The sequence below is a fragment of the Prunus avium genome, chromosome 6 (genome assembly GCF_965620075.1).
Source record: "Prunus avium chromosome 6, drPruAviu1.hap1.1, whole genome shotgun sequence".
Classification (NCBI taxonomy): domain Eukaryota; kingdom Viridiplantae; phylum Streptophyta; class Magnoliopsida; order Rosales; family Rosaceae; genus Prunus; species Prunus avium.
The window spans coordinates 15,809,050-15,832,092 of NC_142289.1; the positions used below are offsets into that span (position 1 = coordinate 15,809,050).

The 23,043-nt window shown below is 36.0% G+C and overlaps 1 protein-coding gene and 1 pseudogene across 5 annotated transcripts; both read left to right on the forward strand.

The window, feature by feature from the left end:
- Positions 1-5,747: 5,747 nt before the first annotated feature.
- LOC110754506 (bifunctional 3-dehydroquinate dehydratase/shikimate dehydrogenase, chloroplastic) lies at positions 5,748-10,391 on the forward strand. Of its 5 annotated transcripts, none has more exons than XM_021957261.2 (13): positions 5,748-5,846; positions 6,149-6,396; positions 6,516-6,621; positions 6,717-6,935; positions 7,008-7,058; positions 7,188-7,534; positions 7,617-7,680; positions 7,794-7,902; positions 7,984-8,136; positions 9,217-9,365; positions 9,581-9,743; positions 9,848-9,892; positions 10,006-10,391. In XM_021957261.2, the coding sequence occupies exons 1-12, from the start codon at positions 5,844-5,846 to the stop codon at positions 9,889-9,891; spliced, it is 1,656 nt and encodes a 551-aa protein (XP_021812953.1). In that variant the 5' UTR covers positions 5,748-5,843; the 3' UTR covers position 9,892; positions 10,006-10,391. The 5 variants fall into 5 exon arrangements, with proteins under 5 accessions (XP_021812953.1, XP_021811599.1, XP_021812258.1 ...); XM_021955907.2 differs by having other exon boundaries at positions 10,015-10,391; XM_021956566.2 differs by having other exon boundaries at positions 10,050-10,391.
- A 1,070-nt stretch (positions 10,392-11,461) lies between these two features.
- LOC110749828 (pentatricopeptide repeat-containing protein At2g36980, mitochondrial-like) overlaps positions 11,462-23,043 on the forward strand; it is a 62,766-nt pseudogene continuing 51,184 nt past the window's right edge.

Genomic DNA, 23,043 nt, shown 5'->3' on the forward strand with positions numbered 1-23,043 from the left:
TTTGAGAGCTCCCCCCTTTGGGGGTATGTTTTGAAGCTTGAAGACTTCTCTATTTATAGGGCTAAGAGGGAGGAACATCATGATGAATTCCAACACCACCATTCCTCTTTTAATACAATCCATAACTCCCACTTCATCTTGTCTATGTTAGTGTGGTTGGAATCAATTCCATCTCATACTTCTTTTGCTGCTGCACCTCAAGCTTTTTTCACATGGGTTTTCAAAGGTGTTCAATTGTGGCTGCGTTTTGCTGCCAACCCATGTGGTTTTCTTTTGGTTGTTGAAAAAAAATGATTCTTCTGAACCAGACTTGGTGTAGGATGGCCTGAGGTTTCAATATGTATCCAATGGGGCTCACATTTGGATATGTCATAATAGATACCCATTGGAACAACGTTTATGAAGAATGTATTCCCATCTGAGCAGTACAAGTGTACGTTTTGGGTCTTGCAAGTTGACTGCCGAAAATAGACTGGAATTGACTTCATTTCTTTTCTTTCCTTTCTTTTTGCTTCACATGCATGCACATTCTTTCTCTTTAATAGCTCCAGCATGTACCAACTAATCCCACTAGTAGCCTGGAAAGTGCTTCTTGATTTATCCAAACATGTTTCTCACAATGCCTTGTTTTTGCTCCTTTAGACTTTCATAGCTGGAATGCCTATGTCAAGCATGACAATGCATTGCAGTCAGCTTGTGGGCTTGTTTTGGGCTTGATCTTCCCTCCTAAAAAATCTGGAAAAATTTGGATCTTCAAACCCTTTGAATTATCTTTCCAAGCATATGCAGCCCAACTCAAGAAAAAATCGGAAAGACCTTCAAATGTCATTTTTGGCCCAGTAACGCAGATGCTGCCGAATTTGACCTTAAGCTGCCAAAACTTGCATAACTTCCTCTAGGAGACTCGGAATCATGAACCATAAAATGCTCCAGAAACTAGACTTCTGCATCTTTCCAATGATATAGGGTTCATCATCTGGTTCATCCTGAGCAAGTACAGCCCAATCCGTGAAGTTGACAGATTTGCAGACACAAATGAGCTAACTTGTCTCCAAAATCCATTTAATGAGTCTCAAGCTTATTACACTGAAACAAACACAAAATTTATTTAAAGCACAAGTTTAACTCAAAAACATAATTAAATCATAAGTTAGAAGGGTACAAAATGATATATAAATATGCACCGATCACAATTATCATCACTTTTCATCATTTTTCCACTATGTAGGATATTCTCACGTTTCCGTGCTTCTTTTGTAATTAATAGATTAGTATTGCTATGAAATTGCCCTAGGATTTCTGTAAGGCTTGAGGCCATAAAGTTCTGTTGTTGGATTGCTTGAATTCTAACTTGATGCGTGTTGAACGGTTCTGGTTATAAATTGCTTTTTGTATAGGTGTAAATTTTTGGGAAACAAGTATTTATAGGGGAGACTCTACCGAATTTTCAACAGAGGTCAAACTTGAAGTTAACCTTGGATGTTGTTATAAGGACAATTTGGTCAAGTGTGCCTAGAACCCGCAAAGTGTCGGATATGCACAGGGTTCGGCTCAGATTCCAAAATGGAATTTGGGTCGGGTCCTGTCAGCCTCTCCCTCCCCTAAACTTTTTGTTCATCTAAAAAAATCAAAGACACAACTTAAATGAATTGATGGGGACTTGCCCTTCTCTATTTATTTATATGTGTTAGATGCCTTAGTTTGAAAAGGACACAGCTTTCACCCAAAAAAAAGAGAAAAGGACACAACTTAAAACTAATGATGACAGGTAACATGTTTATTTTCATACATTTTTCTCTTTGTCTCTCAGCACATGATGTGTCAATATAAAGGAAAAAATATTTTAAAAAATGTACATGAAACATAAGATAGGCAAGTTTTTTCACTATGCAAGGATTACAACCTCCTAAATGTATTAAAAAAAAGGTCTTTCAAAATCCTATAGAATTCTAAAAAAGGTCTTCCAAAATCCTATAGAATTCTAAAAGGTCTTTCAAGTCCTTATACTGTATGTCGCCCCACCAGTGTTCGAGTTCCGTTGCCAACAGTTCCGTGTTGGTTGGTAATCTGTAAATCTGAAAAGAGCTGAGGTTTGCTCTTAGCCTGGGTGTGGGGGTAGCCTCTCCCTTCCCTAAACTTTTTGTTCATCCAAAAAACAAAAGACACAGCTTAAATGACTTGATGGGACTTGCCTTTCTCTGTTTATTTATAGGTGTTTATTCCTCAGTTTGAAAAGGACACAACTTAAAACTAGTTACCCATTATAATAGACATGATTGGAAAATAGCAACTCTCCATAAGGAGTAAAACTGCACACGAAACTGATGACCCATGTAACATGTTTATTTTCACACTTTTTTTTTCTATCTCACAGCACATGATGAGTCAATATGAAGGGAAAAATATTTAATAAATGTACATGAAACATAAGATAGGCAAGGATTAAAACCCCCTAAATGTAAAAATTTTAAAATTTAAAAAAAAAGAAAAAAAAGAAGAAAGAAAAAAAGGTCTTTCAAAATCCTATAGAATCCTAAATGAATTTATGGGACTTGTCTTCTATATTTATAGGCATTAAGATGCCTCAGTTTGAAAAAGACAAGTTAGAGACCCACTGTGAAATAGACACGTAGGGTTACAACCTCTGTTCTTTATTATTGAGTCATCAGAATGGTTCAAAACTGGCACACTGATCAACAAAATATCAGCCGACCTCTTTTCGAAGAATTTCAGTTCAAAATTTTGTTTTAATATTATTTTAATTTGAAAACCCATGTGAAGAAAGCTTCAAGAGCAGCAAAAGAAGTATGAGATGGAATTGATTCCAACCACACTAACATAGACAAGATGAAGTGAGAGTTATGGGTTGTATTAAAAGAGGAATGGTGGTGTTGGAATTCATCATGATGTTCCTCCCTCTTAGCCCTATAAATAGAGAAGTCTTCAAGCTTCAAAACACACCCCAAGGGGGAGGAGCTCTCAAACACTTCTCTAGAGCTCCCCTCCATTCTCTCCCTCAAATTCTCTTAGTTTCTCTTTTAGTTTTCAATTGTTGTAATGAAATCTCTGTGCTGAAATTCTCCTTAAGTTTTTCTTAGTTCCACTTTACTTTTCATTGTTATGTAAATTCTTTTCTTTAGTTTCAAGTTTGATTAGTTTCCAAGTTTCAATTATGGTTTTTGTTCTTATTCATTATGCTTATAAGTTAATATGCTAGTTTGAATGATTTATCACCATTTAGGCTTGCATGTTAGCTATCTTGGTTCGAATTAAGAGTAGACACCATGCTTTAATTCGAATTGAACTATGGATAGGAAGAGTATGTATGGACATTCGACAACAGGGATTATATACATACTTGGTTGTTTAAAATGTTCTTCTATGCTTAATGGGTTCCTAATGCTTAATTTTAGGTTAGACAACAAATGATCAAATTAGGGAATTAGGAATACAAGGTTAGGACCAAACACCATGGCTTAATCATACTTTAGCTAGAATCAAGCCGTTAATCTAATTGAACTTGGGAACTTATTTGCTTGAGTTATTTCTTTTTTTTCTTGTTTTATTTATTTTCTTTTTCATTTCTATTTTGTGTAGGGGAAACAAATTGGATCATTCAATCACCAATCCTCGTGGGATCGACCTCGCACTTACATATGCTATACTACCAAACGGCTCGTGCACTTGCGAGTATCACAAGTTGAGGATGCCGCTGAATCCATTTTGGTGCAGCTGAATCGATGCAACAGTAGGATATTCTCACGTTGTAACAGTAGGATATTCACAAGTTAAGGAGTAAAACTGCACACGAAACTGATGACCCATGTAACATGTTTATTTTCACACTTTTTTTTCTATCTCTCAGCACATGATGAGTCAATATGAAGGGAAAAATATTTAATAAATGTACATGAAACATAAGATAGGCAAGGATTAAAACCCCCTAAATGTAAAATTTTTAAAATTTAAAAAAAAAGAAAAAAAAAAAGAAAGGAAAAAAGGTCTTTCAAAATCCTATAGAATCCTAAATGAATTTATGGGACTTGTCTTCTATATTTATAGGCATTATTAAGATGCCTCAGTTTGAAAAAGACAAGTTAGAGACCTACTGTGAAATAGACACGTAGGGTTACAACCTGTGTTCTTTATTATTGAGTCATCAGAATGGTTCAAAACTGGCACACTGATCAACAAAATATCAGCAGACCTCTTTCGAAGAATTTCAGTTCAAAATTTTGTTTTAATATTATTTTAATTTGGCACATCAAAATAGCCGTGATGTTGGCGTCAGCACCACGTGAGTGCTCTGGTTAAAGTGTACAGTTTTCAAAAGCCATTTCAACTTCGTATTATTAATAAAATCATTTCACTCACATGTTTTAACACTAATTTCCATTTTTAACACCAACTAGTCTCCTCTCAAGTAGGAATGGGCGCAATCCAATTAAGTTTGGTTGGTCTAGTTTCTAAATTTTTTTGACCAGCGGCTGAGACGGCTCAATCATAATGTCGAAGTTATGATACACGTGATATTTGAAAAAGAGAAATTGAAAATATAAAATTTAGACTCTTCTAAAGATGCTCCAAGCTTGAACATATGGATAAAAAAAGAGTGATGTTAAACAAATCTTAAAATTAATTGAGTACACATTATGATCTAAACATCATAATATTTTAATCAAAATGTAAAATTAACTCAATACACCCTATTTAACTACCAAAATACTCATGGTACATCTTAATACACATTATCACACAACACCAAATCCATTCTAATTGTTCTTGCTCCTCCACTGTTTATATTAACTATCCAATAAGGTTGAAATCTCCTGCAATACCTTTGAATCTGGTGAGAGAGAAATCGTGAAGATATGAAGATCTGTCGACTCGAAGGAACAAGTAGCATTCCTCTTTTGTAGTTCAGAGCTTGTGTACCTAATTTTTTCAATTTCCATGGCTAAGGCAAAAACAACATCATAAGCCCACAGTCCAAAATAATCCAATTCAGCACTAGTGATGTTTGGATAGTCCTTCTGGAATTGTTGTTTCCACCATGGGGATGAACCCTTCGAGCTCCACTGTCCATGGGACATGAATTTCCACTCCTAAAACTCCTTACATGGATTATTATTGAAGACAGAATGATGCGTAAATAAACCACTAGTCACCCCAACTGGTTCTGATTCAAACATATCGATTCTCTCTGGCGTTAACTTTAGCTTTGCTTCACCTAGTGAGTGAATGTTGAAGTGGGCATCAAGCAATATGAAAACTTCTCTACATTTGATTAGGGGTGAATATGGTGAGTAGGGTGTACTTATTTAAATTATATTTGTTTCACAATTCAATATATCATTTTTGGTCATTTTATATTAGAATAAATTAATAATTCAATAAATAATTTTGTAGTAGTATGCACTCAGTTAATTTTAGGGTTCATTTGGCAGTATTATAAATAAATACTCTTAATCACTTAAACTACAAGCTTTTATATCGATTGATATACGCAAATATCATTTCAATCAAGAAAAAAAAAACTCACATGAATTTACTTTACCAACATGATGGACTTGCTACCAACCCGTTGTGATGTGGGGTCATGGCTAATGCAGGGGAACCGTCAATAATTCGGACCCCTTGCCCAAAAGACGGATAATATCAGAATTTGACATCCCAATCAGGTAATGCCACGTAGGCATTATAGTACAGGAGAAAACGGTTCAAATCTCCCTCTTTAATTACAGATGCGCAACGCAGCACTCTCTGCTTTGACATTCTTTCCCACTCTTTCTCGTATCTCTCAGCTGAGCTCTCTTCTCTTCCGCTCAATCTCTTGTGACATTATGGTAACTGCCTCTGTGCCTTTTGATCTTCCTTTCCTCCTTTCGTCTTTGGGTTCATGAATAATTTGAAGTACATTATCAGATATTTGTCTATCTGATTCGTTGCCAAGAAAATAAGTAGGAAACAGTGAAGCTTATAAACAGTCAAATGCTACATATTTTCCTGAAATTTTCTCAGCAACCAAACAGATATCATATATATACTTGTCTGATAAAAGGGAAAACAAGAAAACCATAGAGTGTTTTGCACCGACAATTATGTGAATAGAATTTTCTCACCTGTTTTCTTTTTGGTTGAGTTTTAGCTTAGTTCTTCTTGCTCTGATGCCCTCAAAGTTGAAGGTGAGGGGATGATGAGGAGGAATTCGACTCTAGTTTGTGTTCCGATAATCGCCGAATCAGTGGGTGAGATGGTGACTGATATGGGCAAGGCAAAAGGCCTTGGTGCTGACCTTGTGGAGATAAGATTAGATTATTTGAAAACATTCAATCACAATGAAGATCTCAAGTGTCTAGTTAAAGAGTGCCCTTTGCCCACACTTTTCAGTTATAGGTACTTTCCCAAGAGTTCCTTATATAATTGAGCTTGTTTTATGGTAACCATAGAATTGTTGAGATGCAACAAAGAATTTTCCAGCCAGCTCCTACCTGACATTATGTGTACTTTTCTAGGCCAAAATGGGCAGGTGGTCAGTACGATAGTGATGAAAAAAATCGACTCGATGCACTTCGATTAGCAATGGATCTCGGAGCTGATTACGTTGATGTTGAGCTTCAGGTTGCTCTCTAACAAATGTATATAACTTGAAATAATTTTTGTTTGTTTTTAATGGCATAAGAGAAATTTGGCTCTTTTATTACTTGTCTTTGAAGGTTGCTCGTGAATTTATTAGCTCTATAGAAGGAAAGAAGCCTGAAAAGTTAAAAGTTATTGTATCTTCTTACAACTTTGAAGAGACCCCATCTGTGGAGGCTATTGGCAATCTTGTAGCAGCAATGCAAGCCACTGGAGCTGACATAGTTAAGATTGCAACCACTTGCTTGGATATAACTGATGTGGCACGCACTTTTCAAATCGCGGTTCATTCTCAAGTAAGTTGAGTAGGTAGCATGTTTTTTTGCATTGTGCTTTTTAAGATTTGCCCATCATTTCCTTTTGTTTAGGTACCGTCAGGATGTGAAGAATTGGCCCATGTCGGAAAGTTAAGAAACTTTGTGAGCGCTTATAAGGAGTTGGGCTACTCCACCAGATTGCCAAACTTCCTTCAGATACCATTTTAATGATGCCAATCTATTTGAATTGTAGCTGAATGGATTTGTAACAAACTTTCTCTGGAATTTCAGGTTCCATTGATAGGACTTGGACTGGGTGAAAGGGGTTTAATTTCACGCATACTTTCTGCAAAATTTGGCGGTTATCTTACTTATGGAATGCTTGAGCCAGGGACAGTTTCAGCTCCTAGTCAACCTACAATCAAGGATCTAATACATCTATACAACTTCAGACAGATTGGGCCGGACACAAAAGTGTTTGGCGTAATTAGCAAGCCTGTCAGCCACAGCAAATCACCAAAATTGTACAATGAAGTGTTCAAGTCAGTAGGTTTCGATGGAGTTTATGCACATTTGTTGGTAGATGACATTCAGAAATTTTTCCAGACATACTCATCCATGGATTTTGCTGGATTCAGGTTTAATTTTCTATCGAATATTACTCTGTTCTTGCTCTTTTTACTTCAAGTTCACAGCTCGCATTCTTCGTTTCTTACGCAGCGTAGGCATCCCTCACAAGGAAGCTGCACTTAAGTGCTGTGATGAGGTTGATCCAGTTGCCAAGGTAGTGAACAAAACCCTTCATATTATTAAGATGCTGGCAGTTTCTGTTGGACAAGTTTTGGCTGGCCCTTTAAATCATACTTGCTTGATTAAAATCTTGATCAAAATATTCAGTCAATAGGGGCTATAAATTGCATTATAAGGAGACCGGCTGACGGGAAGTTATTCGGATTCAATACCGACTATGTTGGTGCTATTTCTGCCATTGAGGAAGGACTGAAAGGTTTCCTCTAGCAATGCTTTTGCTTGATTATTTGTTCTTGTAATATGAAGCTTAGAGTTTTGCGCACTGTGGTTTTTACAGGTTCACATAATAATAATGGCAAGAACACAACAAGTGGTTCAGCTTTAGCTGGTAGGCTGTTTGTTGTGATTGGGGCAGGTGGTGCTAGCAAGGCACTTGCTTATGGTGCAAAGCAGAGGGGAGCAAGGGTTGTAATCGCCAATCGCACCTATGGTTCACTTCTCTTTCTTTTTTATTGCTCATCAACTATTTCTGTTTTCTCACACCATTTTCACTTGGATGATTGTTTTTGTTTGAAATATCCTTATATTATTTCGAGAAATTATACTATTACTACAGAATAATTTGACGGAAAACACCACTAGTGCAACGCGGGACATAATTTGATGGCAATTGAAGTTATTATTGGAATTCAAGGATGTAAATATAAATCTAACTACAATTTAGACTAAAATCTATTTTGAAAAAGAACAAATTATTGAAACTGGAAATCATTGTTTTTTTTTTTTTGGGTACAAGCGATAGTCTAAATGACAGGGGAGAGGGTTTCTCACACACACGCACACAACTAAGATGTAATGGGGGTTTGAACCTGAGACCTATTGTCTGTAAGTCAGGGCCCTTTTTCACTGTGCCAGACCCTGTCGGCGGAAATCTTTGTTTTTACTTGGACCACAAAAATCATAGAAATAAATGCATGCTATTTTCAGGTCAAATGAACATCAAACTTTCGTCTGTAGGGGTTTGCTCTTGAGCATTAGTTACTTTTTTGTGTTTTGGGCCTTTATGCTTTAAACTTTGTTACGTGATTCTTGTTGGGCTTGGTGCCCTTTTTTAATTGTGGATATTGGGTTTTATTTTATGTTTGGTGGCCTTCGGCGTTTTATTGGGTTGTGCTGCTGCTCTTTATTTAGTGTTAAATAAGTTACAAGAGGCATATAGCTCAAATATTTAAGAGTAGTTACATCTGCATCGCAAATTATTCGAAAACAAATATTGCCTAGAAAATTATAGATTTTCCTGAAATATGCGACTTCACCAATCATAACAGATTATATACTTGTAAATCCTCTTGAGAAGAAAAAAAAAACATCAATATCAAAATGTTTCTAGGAGTTTAAGGTAAATTGTAAAGTGAATTACTTGCAAAACCTTACATGATGCAATAATATTTGGCTAAATTATAATTTAGTTTTCTAACTTTTGTTATATATTTAAGAAAGAAAAAAACAGTGAGACTATTTATTTTCTTCTTGGTGATGACTTACAATTTATTTATTTGTCTTATTCAAGATCGAGCCAGAGAACTTGCAGACACAGTGGGTGGAGATGCTTTGTCTCTTGATGATCTACCTAACATCCCCCCAGAGGATGGTATGATTCTTGCAAACACAACATCTATTGGAATGCAGCCTAAAGTTGATGACACGCCCATTTCCAAGGTTTGAACTAACTAGCATGTATTTCTTTTATTTTTTTTATACAAACGATAAGGACAATGGGATTCGATACAGGGGTGACTGCTTTTAACAACTTAAGCTACAATTGCAATTAACTTGTATTTCTAACATGCATATAATTGCTCGTAATTGAAAATAAATAACTAATTAATTAAATAAATTAAAGAGAATTAATGGGTTAATTTCCATTTTTGCAGCATGCTCTGAGATCATATTCATTGGTTTTTGATGCCATTTACACCCCCAGAGTGACCAGACTCTTGAGGGAAGCAGCAGAGTGTGGTGTCACAGTTGTTAGTGGGTTGGAGATGTTCATTGGACAGGCATATGAACAATTTGAAAAGTTCACTGGATTGCCAGGTAAAAATAATCTAGATATTGCGTAAAGAATTCAAATTGTACCAAAAATATTGTCTCTATTTTGTTTCTCTTATTGTTTTATTTTTTGGAACTGTAAATTGCAGCTCCAAAGGAACTCTTTAGAAAAGTTATGGAAAATCATTCTTGAGGTTAGTTTGACTAATTCTTTATATATCTATATATATATATATATATATATATATATATATATATATAAAATTCATATTGCATAAGAAACGCGTAATTGATTTTCTTGAGCAAGTTTTTGTAGATCGTTCTTGAAATTCAGCATCTTTGCGTACTTAGGGTTGATGCCTTGTGTTTCAAGTCAAGCAGCAGAGAAGAAAAATAATTTCATCCCCTCACCTCCATGATATGAGTGCTGTTAATAAGGTTTAATGCAACAAGCACCGTTGCTTTCTTATACCATTCATCTCTATCAAAGATCCCAGAAACGGCACCGTATTAGGTCTTTCATGGAGCGTTATTATAGTCTAAAATAGTAAGTAAATTGTGTGTACCAATTACCAAACACCCGTGCTTCTTCTGTTGATTAGCAGTGGGTAGATTTGTACGAGAATATGCAGTGAAATTAAAGAAGAAAGTAGGGCTAGTCTATATAGCCCCTACAGTTTCTATTTTCGAGACCAACTAATTAATTTTGAAATCTATATATAAAAGCCAAATTCAAACTAAAATGCCCGTAAGATATAAAATGTCTAGTACTCCTACATATTTACATTTGTTTGCCACCAGACTTAAGTCAACTTGACGGTTTAGAAGCATATCATTAAGTCTCTCATTTCTGATTAATACCTCCTCATTTATAGCATATCAATGACTCCCCTTTTTTTTTTTTTTTTTTCTTGGAAGCATATTTGCTTAACAGCAAAACTCAATGTGTACTCTCACCACAATTCTTATAACTTGACACCTGTCCGTACTTGTAACCATAGTTAACTCTTTGATTTTAAATTTTTTTAAGTATTTAAAATTAAAAAAATAAAGTAAAATAATAATGAAATAATATTAAAAATAAACTCTCTATCCTTCACCAAGGTGTACTCTTGGGTTAAAGTGGTGAGCAAAAATACTCTTATTGATGTGATGGCTTTAATATACCTACCATATGTATATATCCAATACAATATAATAGGTAAATTATTATCAATACATAGAATATAATGTACCTACAAATGTGTTGGCTTTAATATCCCTCTAATATACCCATAGTAAGTAAATTACAAGTTATATTATTGCATAATAGGAAATTATTAGGTAAATTATATCCAAAATGTGTTTATAATGTGCCTCCATGATGTCCATTCTGGTCGCCAACCCTTAGCTTGTTTGCCTTTTTTCTTTCCCTGCTTTGGTCCAATTATATACAGCTCTGAAAAGACCAACCATGAAATAAGGACATGTATATACAGTTTTAAAACTTTTAAACAAAAACCCAGAAAAGAAAAAAAAAAAAAAAAAAAAAAAAAAGAGGGTGGGAGGGAAAATTTTTCCCTTTGAAAAAGTTTCATATTATGAATATACAGAGAGAGCTCTCTCTAAACCAAGTAATTAGGGGATTTGCTTTTAGCCGAAAGCCCAAAAGTTGCTTATTGTGGAGGATATTGGGACAGGAGAATTTATTAGCTTAAGTTTTACGGCTAGATGCTCAAATATTTGCACTCTTGTTTTGTCATTGTCCCGCCATGATGTGGTAAAATATAACAAGAGTTTTGGGCTATTCATCTATAATTTGACCATAATAAAATTGGGTTCCACACCGAATATTTCATTCTCTATTCAATCATTTCTATTCATCTATCTCATTTCTCATTAAGGGCCCAATTATTTTTTCGTTACCTGCAGCATTTTTCCCACCCAAAACGGCTTATGTAGATTAATGGGTTTGTTCCAGAGCTCAAAATAGAATGATATGCACTCGAACTTTGTTCCAAACTACTTCAAAGATAGCAGCCCTTGCCCTTGCAAGGTCCGGTCAGATAACATGTGCCCGCAAGCTATTTGACGAAATGTCTCATAGAGACTCGATCGCTTGGAATGCAATGCTTACTAGCTATACCCAACTGGGTTTTCACCAAGAAACCATTTCTCTTTTCCACCACATGAGAATCTCTGACATTGGGCCTGATCACTTCACCCTCACCGCAACTTTAAGCGCGTGGGCTGGCTCATGCAATCTGCGGTGTGGAACCAAAGTTCATGCTTTAGTAACTGTTTTGGGCTACCAGTCCTACTTGCCGGTTAATAATTCGCTTATTGATATGTATGGGAAGTGTTTGAATCCCTCTAGTGCTAGGAGAGTGTTTGAAGAGATGAAACTTAGGAATGAAATAACTTGGTGTTCGTTTTTATTTGCCCAAACAAACTCTGGTCAGCTTCACGTTGCGCGGGACTTGTTTTCTGTGATGCCGAGAAGGGTGGAGATAGCTTGGAATATTATAATTGTGGGTTATGCACGATATGGGGAAGTGAAGTCTTGCTTGGATTTGTTGAATGAGATGATAGAGAGTTTGCGTCAGCCGGATCAGTGGACTTTCAGTGCTCTGATGAATGCTTGCGCTGAAGCATTAGAATTTTGGCACGGTTGCATGGTGCATGCTCTTATCATTAAAAGTGGTTGGAGCTCTGCCGCGGAGGTAAAGAACTCAGTTTTAAGTTTTTATGTTGAACTAGGCTTCCATGGCAATGCAGTAAAGGTTTTTGAGTCCACTGGAATCCTGACACAGGTGTCCTGGAATGCCATGATTGATGCCTACATGAAACTGGGGAATACCCACGAAGAGTATTTCAGCAAGCCCCTGAAAAGAATATTGTCTCATGTGTTATTAAAATTTGTGTTTTCCTTTTTCTATAAAATTCTTATTCAAATACTTAGATATAAATAATGTATAAAATAAAGCTTAAACAGTGAAGTAAAATAAAGAGACCAACAAATAAATAAATAAAATAAGTTGATTAAGAAAGCAAGCCTGGTATAGTGAAAGAACGTCAAAGATGCTGTCCTAAAGCCTTTGTAGCCTCCCTATGTGCAGGTAATGACGGTCTACAAGACTCCAAGATATGACCCAAATACGTAGGCTTAAGGTTCGCTATGAGCACGTTCACAGTTGGATATAAATTTCCGAGCCACATAATGTTGCGTCGGTTCAGCTGCACCAAAATGGATTCAACTGCATCCTCAACTTGTGATACTCGCAAGTGCACGAGCCGTTTGGTAGTATAGCATATGTAAGTGCGAGGTCGATCCCACGAGGATTGGTGATTGAATGATCCAATTCATTTCCCCTACACAAAACAGAAATGAAAAAGAAAATAAATAAAACAAGAAAAAATGAAATAACTCAAGCAAATAAGTTCCCAAGTTCAATTAGATTAACGGATTGATTCTAGCTAAAGTATGATTAAGCCATGGTGTTTGGTCATAACCTTGTGTTCCTAATTCCCTAATTTGATCATTTGTTGTCTAACCTAAAATTAAGCATTAGGAACCCATTAAGCATAGAAGAACAATTTAAATAACCAAGCATGTATCTAATCCCTGTTGTCGAATGTCCATACATACTCTTCCTATTCATAGTTCAATTCGAATTAAAGCATGGTGTCTACTCTTAATTCAAACCAAGATAGCTAACATGCAAGCCTAAATGGTGATCAATCATTCAAACTAGCATATTAACTTATAAGCATAATGAATAAGAACAAAAACCATAATTGAAACTTGGAAACTAATTAAACTTGAATACTTAAGAAAGAATGTACATTACAAATAAAAGTAAAGTGGAACTAAGAAAACTTGAAGGAAAATGTAGTAAAATCATTTTGTTACAACAATTGACAACTTGAAAGGAAATTAAGAGAATTTGAGGGAGAGAAGGGAAGGGAGCTCTAGAGAAGTGTTTGAGAGCTCCCCCCATTGGGGTGTGTTTTGAAGCTTGAAGACTTCTCTATTTATAGGGCTAAGAGGGAGGAACATCATGATGAATTCCAACACCACCATTCCTCATTTAATACAACCCATAACTCTCACTTCATCTTGTCTATGTTAGTGTGGTTGGAATCAATTCCATCCCATACTTCTTTTGCTGCTCTTGAAGCTTTCTTCACATGGGTTTTCAAAGGTGTTCAATTGTGGCTGCCTTTTGCTTCCAACCCATGTGGTTTTCTTTTGATTGCTGAAAAGAAATGATTCTTCTGAACCAGACTTGGTGTAGGAAGGCCAGAGGTTTCAAAACGTGTCCACTGGGGCTCAAATTTGGATATGTTATACTAGACACCCATTGGAACAACGTCTATGAAGAAAGTATTCCCATCGGAGCAGTAGAAGTGTGCGTTTTGGGCCTTGCAAGTTGGCTGCCGAACAGAGACTGGAATTGACTTCATTTCATTTCATTTCTTTCTTTTTGCTTCACATGCATGCACATGCTTCTCTTTAATAGCTCCAGCATGTACCAACTTGCTCCTTTAGACTTTCATAGCTGGAATGCCTCCCTACTTCACTCATTATGTTGGGTACAAAGTCAGTTATGGCTAAAAGGAGGCATATGGCTAAAAGCTGGCAGCTGCAAATCCTCCTGAGCAGGGTTCAGTGTTGGACGGGCTAAGGACTCCAGATATGTTCAATTGGGCTGAAATTTGGATATGTTATAGTAAACACCCATTGGAACAACTTTTATGAAGATTTTCACCACATCCGAGCCCCAGAACATGCTGATCCAAGGCCAAGAAGTTGACCTACGAAACTGGGCTGGCAAGGGTTTGTAGCCAAAATTAGTTTGTCTTTAAGCTCTTCTTCCATTCACCCAAATCAGGCCTTAACATGCATGGATTGCATCATTTCCTATCCAAAGCCATCATTGTTACCTAAAGCTCAATGAACTGAAAGATAAACACAAAAAGGATTAAAAGCACAAGTTTAACTCAAAAACATAACCAAATCATAAGCTAGAAGGGTGCGAAATGATATACAATTATGAACCGATCACATAACTGTTGCCCAAAAATAATATGGAAAGTAGGGAATATATGAGAGTATGAGAATAGAGAAATTTAATTGTGGTGTGTTGAAATGCGAAGGAGGAGTGGCCTTTTTATAGGCATCCAACACTTGTAACATCCAGACACATTTAATTAGAAAAATTAAGGCAATAAATAGAAAATAAAAACTGAAAATTAAACAATTTGTAACTCCCATAATAAATAAAAGAAAACAGCCAAAAAATTAAAACAGAAAATAAAACGTTAAAATTTAAAATCCTTTCAAATAATAACAATCCCCCACAAAGGATTTTAAAATTTTAAAATAGTAAAAGACAAAGAAAATATACATATGGGCAACATAATACTATGCAATAGGTGTAGGTGCCTTCCGGGCTTGAACCTTCACTTAGTGATGATAGTTTTCATTTGAGGAACCTGAGTGTACACAGTATTGAACTCAGCACCTTTGACCAAACTTCAACATATCCCACACATAGTATTGGTTGAGGTTTGGAAGCGGGGTAACGCTATTTATGGTCATGCGCTAATCTTGATTCTCATGAGAGTTGCTAGAGAATAGCCCAATTCTCACAATCGCAGCCTCACGACGTCTCTCACTTAGGTGAGTTCTCCAAGAGTAAATGTGACCTGCACCCTATGGGAGATTGCCCGCCTCGAAACTCATTCAGGGATAACTCCCTTCCTAATGTCACATTATATAGCACTGATGTCGTAGGGATAAGCATGAGGACATCTCTAGGATGCCTCCACATTATATAAACAGTGCTCAATGAGTCACGCAGTATGGATGGTTTCTACCCATTGAACTTCCTTCATGGGAACGCCAATCACAAAAGTTGGGTTACCTCCCTAGGTGACTCCCTTATGGGCTTAAACCCATTCCCCTCGACATTTCTAGGACTCTGCTCCTAGAAAGACCTTTAGTCAATTGGTCAGCAATATTATTCTCCGACTTCACATACTCCAAAGACACAATGTTCTTACTTAATAGGCTCTTCACAGATTTATGTCTCACATGTATGTGCCTGTTCATTTTCCTATTTGTATGAGATTGTTTCACCAAGTCTATTGTAGCCTTGTAGTCCCAATGAATAGATAAAGCAGGCAATGGTTTCTCCACCAGAGGCATATCCATCAATAAACTCTTAATCCATTCAGCCTTAGTGCAAGTAATATCCAAAGCTATGAGTTCAGACTCCATAGTACTTCTAGAAATAATTGTTTGCTTCTTAGAACCCTATGAAATTGCAGCTCCACCCAGTAGGAAAATGTAACCACTAGTAGACTTCACTTCTTCATTGTCTATTATCCAATTTGCATCACTATATCCCTCTACCACATTTGGAAAACCTTTATAGCACAGTGAATACTACCACATTTGGAAAACCTTTATAGCACAGTGAATAATCCATTATTCCTCTTAGGTACTTGAAAACTCTTTTCAAAGCATTCCAATGTTCCTTGCTTGGGTTATGTGTATACCTACTTAATCTTCCAACAACATAAGCAATGTCTGGCCTAGTCTTATTTGCAATGTACAACAAAGAACCTATCATCTGGGAGTACTTCAGCTGAGAAAATGGTTCACCTTGATTTTTCTTTAAATGAACATTGGGATCATAAGGTGTTGGTGTGGGCTTACACTCAAAGTAATTGAACTTCTTCAACATCTTCTCAATAGTACTAGATTGACTTAGAGAAATTCCAAGTGTTGTCTTCTCAATTTTCATTCCTAAGATTATATGTGCTTCTCCCATATCTTCCATGTCAAAATTCCTAGATAAATATGACTTCACATCATTCACAATCTCTAAATTCGTCCCAAAGATCAAAATGTCATCAACATAAAGGCACAAGATTACATGTTCTCCATTATTCTCTTTATAATAAACGCATTTATCATGACCATTAAACTTAAAATCATAATCTAGAATCATCTTGTCAAATTTCTCATGTCATTCCTTAGGAGCTTGCATACCTTGTGTTCTTGGCCCTTAACTATGAATCCTTCTGGTTGCTCCATATAGATCTCTTCATCTAAGTCTCCATTTAGAAATGCCGTCTTTACATCCATTTGATGAATCACTAAATTATGCACAGATGCTAAAGCTATCAAAGTCCTTATGGTGGTAATCCTAGAAACAGGTGAGTAAGTATCAAAATAATCTATCCCTTTCTTTTGTGTAAAACTCTTAGCTACCAATCTTGCTTTGTACTTATCAATATTCAATTTTTTCCTAAAAACCCACTTGCACCCTATCGCTTTATTTCCAGCAGGCAAATCCGTTAACATCCATGTATTATTTTGGATTATCGATTGAAACTCATCATTTATAGCCTCTTTCCGGAATGGTGCATCCACAAACATAATGGCTTCCTTATAAGTAGTGGGATCTCCTTCCACTAGAAAGGTATAAAAATCATCTCCAAAGTTCTTCTCAACTCTTGCTCTTTTGCTTCTTCTAAGTTCTTGAGATTCTAAATTTTCGATCGTAGTTGAGCTAGAAGGTTTCTCACTTATTTGTATTTCCTTAGAAATTCTTGTTTTATACAGGAAAATATCTTCAAAGAATGTAGCATCTCTAGCTTCCATAATTGTGTTGTTTGCAACCTCTTTTACTTCAGAATTAAACACCAAGAACCTATTGGCACTGCTATTTTTTGCATAACCGAGAAAAACTGCGTCTATAGTCTTAGGACCTATTTTCTTTCTCTTAGGATTGGGTATGAGTACCTTAGCTAAACACCCCCACACTTTTAGGATTCTAAGGTTAGGTGATCTTCCTTTCCATAACTCATAAGGAGTTTTCTCATTATCCTTCAATGTTATCCTATTGAGTATGAAACAAGCAGTTAGCATTGCTTCCCCCCACAAGTTCTCAGGTAGTCAACTACTAAGAAGCATAGAATTTACCATATCCATCAGGGTTCTATTTTTCCTTTTAGCCACTCCATTAGATTGAGGTGAATATGGTGGAGTAACTTCATGTATAATTCCATGTTCTTCACAAAACACTCCAATCTCATTTGAGGTATACTCCCCACCTTTGTCAGATCTAAATCTTTTAATCTTTTTCTCCAATTGATTCTCTACCTCATTTTTGTAAATCTTGAGTTTATTAAACACCTCATCTTTTGTCTTAATAAGATAAATATGGCAATACCTAGAGAAGTCATCAATAAAGGTCACAAAGTACTTGTTTCCACCTCTAGTAGGAGACCTATTTGAATTACACACGTCACTATGTATGAGCTCTAAGATTTGGGTGTTTCTCTCTACAGGTTTGAAGGAATTCCTAGTTTGTTTGGCTTGAACACACACTTCAAAGTTGTGCTTAAGGTCTATGTTACACTTAGGGATTAGCTCAAGATCCATTAATGTTTTGATTTTGCTTAAATTTACACGTCCTAACCTTCCATGACATACATTACAAGATTCAACATTGAAAACTTGAGGAGAAATTTTATTATCTTCAAAAACTACATTTATTTTGAACAATCCATCACAAACATATCCTTTTCCAATAAAGACATTGCTTCTAGTAATAACGATCCTATTCAACTCCATTAGAATTTTGTATCCTTGTTTTACTAAGGACGATCCACTGATAAGGTTTCTCCTCACGTCAGGAACATGTCGCACATCCTTGAGAATTAGAGCCTTCCCATATATCATCTTTTCAATTCCACTTCTCCTATTCCACGTACTTGTGCGACATTGTCATTTCCTAGGGTTACACTTATTCCACTTGAGTTATGGTAATTTTTGAAAAATCATTTGTCAAAGCACACATGTACGTTTGCCCCAGAATCTAACCACCAATCACTATTACTTAAATATGCGACATTAACTAGAGGCTTAAACCCTTGATCATCTTGATCCACCAACACATTCACTTGGGCTTTGGGACCCTTTTGTCCTTTGTTCTACTTAGGCTTTGGCTTGTAGGGCTCGGTCTTCTTGTAATGACAGTCTTTGGCCCAATGATTTGTTCTCCCACAAAAGAAGCATGGTTGATTCATATTACCATTGGAATTGTTATGGGGTCTATTGTGCTGGCGGTTTTGGTTTTGGTTGAATTGATTATGGTTGGGTTGGCTATTTTTGTTTGTCCTCTTGAAAAATTTCCTTCTAGATTGGAAATGATTCCTATTGTTTGAACTTTCCACTAGGTTCACGTTTGTCTTTTCCTCCTTAGGCTTGTTGTTTGATCTATGTTTCTCTTCAATCCTAAGGGAGTTTAATACTTGGGTTAAGGTTAAATCTCCTTGTTTGTGCCTAAGTGTTTTTGCAAAGTTTGACCAACTTGGGGGTAATTTATCAATGAGACAAGAAACTTTAAATTCTTCACTAAACTTTGTACCCTTAAGTTCTATTTTCCTTAAAAAATCTTGGTTCTCATGAATTTGTTCACTTACAGTTTTATTCTCAACCATCATATAGTTATTAAAGTTTGAGATTGTAAAATGATCTATTCCCGCATCTTCTATTCCATATTCAGCTTCTAATTCATCCCACAAAGTTTTTGCATTATTTGTATCTTGATAAATCGGAGAGAGCATTAAGGATTCTGTTATGGCAATGATATTCTAATTCTTCTTTTGTCATCTTCTCCTTAGTTTTAGAAGTGGTTTCAGTAGTTTTATTGGGTGTGGTTTGATCTTCTAAGGCAGAAACTAACCCTAAAACAGTTAACCAATATTTAAGTTGTCTTTGCCACCTCTTAAAATTTGTCCCATTAAATTTTCCAGGTTTAACGCTATTGGTTTCTACACTATCCATCTCAATTCCAATAAACAATAATGAAGCAACAAATTTGGTATATAAATGTAATAAAATTGAGATTTAATAATAAAACAATTGGTAAACAAAAAATAACTTAAAGAAAAAAAATGTGCCAAGTTTATGACAAGATATCTAACTTTATTATTATTATTATTATTATTATTGTTTTATAAACATACCAATGATCATTAATTTCGGTTACTGTTTACTTTTAAATACTAACTTTAATAGGATTTTGAATTTTGTTTTAAGAGCCAAATGTTTAGACCAAGATAGTATAATGATTGTTATTAAAGATTCAAAATTGTTATTAAAAATGGTATAGACAAACGTTCAGACCTATTTGTTTTTTTTGTAAATTTTTTAAAATTGTGATTTTTTTTTAAAATAAAAAAACCAACAGTATACTTAATTTGGTTTTGAATAGTAATTTTAAAACCAATACGTTATTAAGTTTTCGAAGGTGTACTTAAATTTAGTTTTATTTTTATTTTATATATATATAAAGATATTTAAGGTTTTGAATATCTAAAAACGTAGAGACTAAAGGTTTAATATTGGTTTGAAAACTTTCAAGATATTTGAAGGTTTTGAATATCTTTTAAAACGTACAGACCAAAAGTTTAATTTTCGTTTTAAAATTTTCCTTTAAAGTTGGATTGAAGTCTTGATTTGAAAACGTGTGGCTGTGCCCTTTTTTATTTCTTTATTTATTTAAATTAATTTTATTTTAGCTTTATAAGAAGAAAATTAAATTGAAACTTATGGCAACAACAAATATGGTAAGAATAATTTATTTATTTTTTGGTCTGAACCACGAGGTGCTCCTGGATGGGCCCCAACTATGGGTGGCACCTTTAAGCCTTAACCACAACCCAGACTAATTCCCGCTCACACCGGGTCGGCCCGTAAGGGGTAAAGTGCTGACCAAAGTGGTGACGCCATACGAGAGCAGGGATCGAATCCCTGAGTAAGAATAATTTTAACTTACAAAGGCTTTAGATTGTTATTAAAAATTGTGTTTTCCTTTTTCTATAAAATTCTTATTCAAATACTTAGATATAAATAATGTATAAAATAAAGCTTAAACAGTAAAGTAAAATAAAGAGACAAACAAATAAATAAATAAAATAAGTTAAGATTAAGAAAGCAAGCCTGGTATAGTGAAAGCACATCAAAGACGCTGTCTTAAAGTCTTTGTAGCCCCCCTACGTGCAGGTAATGACGGTCTACAAGACTCCAAGATACGACCCCAATATGCAGGCTTAAGGTCCACTATGAGCACGTTCACAGTCGGATAGACATTTCCAAGCCACATAACCGTTGCCCAAAAATAATACGAAAAGTAGGGAATATATGAAAGTATGAGAATAGAGAAATCTGATTGTGGTGTGTTGAAATGTGAAGGAGGAGTGACCTTTTATAAACATCCAACACTCGTAACCTCCAGACACATTTAATCAGAAAAATTAAGGCAATGAATAGAAAATAAAAACTGAAAATTAAACAATTTGTAACTCCTATAATAAATAAAAGAAAACAGCCAAAAAATTAAATCAGAAAATAAAACGTTAAAATTTAAAATCCTTTCAAATAATAACATCATGGACATCTATGATCTCAGGGTATGCAGGAAATGGATATGGGGAAGAAGCTACTACCTTCTTTGTGGATATGGTGAGAAGTGGTGTCCAACCAGATGATATCACATTCGAAGCTGTCCTTCATGCATGCTCAAGCTTGGCAGTACTTGGACATGGTAAAATGGTTCATGGTTGCATACTTCACTATGGCTCTCATGCTTATGTCTTTATTGGGAATAGCTTAGTTAACACGTCTGCTATATGTGGGGATTTACAAGGGTCAGTCCATGCGTTCAATGATATTTTCCAGAAGGATCTGGTACCTTGGAATGCTATGTTGTTTGCATTTGGATTGCATGGGCAAGCTACCCAAGCTCTACGGGTTTTTAAAGAGATGGTAGAAAATGGAGTAAAACCAGATAGTGTGACCTTCATTGGTCTGTTGATGACTTGCAGTCATAATGGGCTTATAGAGGAAAGTCGCGTGGTTATTGAAACCATGGGGTCAGTTTATGGGATTTCTCCTGAAATGGATCATGTGGCATGCATGGTGGATATGCTTGGCAGAGGCGGTTACTTAGCAGAAGCGAAAGAGTTGATTGATAAGTACTCAGGAGTAGGTAGTGCTCAGATGAGCTCATGCGAAGCTCTGTTTGGAGCTTGTTTCGCACAGGGGGACGTAGGAGTTGGAAGAGATCTGGGCGAAAGTCTGAAGATAGTGTTTGTACCCAATTTTGGTCAATGGACCAAAACTGGTTACTTCCCCACAAAAAAAAGAAAAAAGAATGTGGCAAGGGCCCAAGCCCAATAATTGTTTATGAGGTGTTTTCTTCAAAGAACTTTTTCTGATTTGTAACAAACACCGAAATAACCAAAACTGAGGCCCAAGAGCAGAAGGCCCAAAAGGATTGGACCACTGACAAGTGAAAAAATCGGAAACTGTTCCAAACCCACGCGAGATTAGAGAAGGAACATCAACATTAAATGACGATTTGACTTTTCTCTCTTCCAATAAGAAAAGCCAGCCGCCGAAGGAAGCCACCAAGCCAGAAGCCAACTTGCACATCAAATCGCCAAGGACGAAGACGCTTCAGACCAAGAAGCCAATTCGAAGAACCGGCAGTTCTCATCGGAAAGGTCGATCTCCCCCTCTATGGACCAGTTCAGGACGTCAAATCAGCAAGCTCACTTTGGACAACAGGCAAATATCCTTGCTCAGTCATCATCACTTAAGGCCTCTTCTGCTCCTATAAATAAAGAGCTTCCAGCACAGAAGAAGAGGACTCTCTCTCCAAAAACCAGACGCAACGTCTTAAAAAAGTAATCAAGGCATTCCAGTCATCTCGTTCGGACTTCAGATAGCCAGACGATCCCTGTGTCCATCTTTTTATTTCTCTGCCATTTCTATGGTATGATTAACTTCTGAAAATGTTCAGTTTGAATTTGTATAATTTAGCCGGCTATGAACCCTAAATCACCATGATAATGTACTTCTTAGTTTGGAATTAATAAGCATGGATCTCTGTTGTTTCTGTCATTAATTTAAGAACTAAGTAAATGAGAATAATGGAACCCATATCTAAAGAACTCTGTTCTGCTTATGTTTGCTTCCATTTTCATATCTGTGATATTTAAGCCATTTCCCGCTTTCTTTTAGTTAAACTATAACATCACGAAAGGTTTTAGCCCGAATCGGGCCGCATAGGCTTGAGGGATACAAACCGGTTGGGCCCGAAAGTCATATAGTTGGGCCCGAAATTGTGGTTAAATTATATATAAAATTTTTAATTTAGACTTAGGTTCGTAAACCCGCGCGAGGTGTTTGCTGACCAAGAACTTTGTCTTTTTCCCTTGCTTGGATAGGTGTTGCTCGCACCAGCCATAGCCGACATACACACGAGAGAAAGAATTG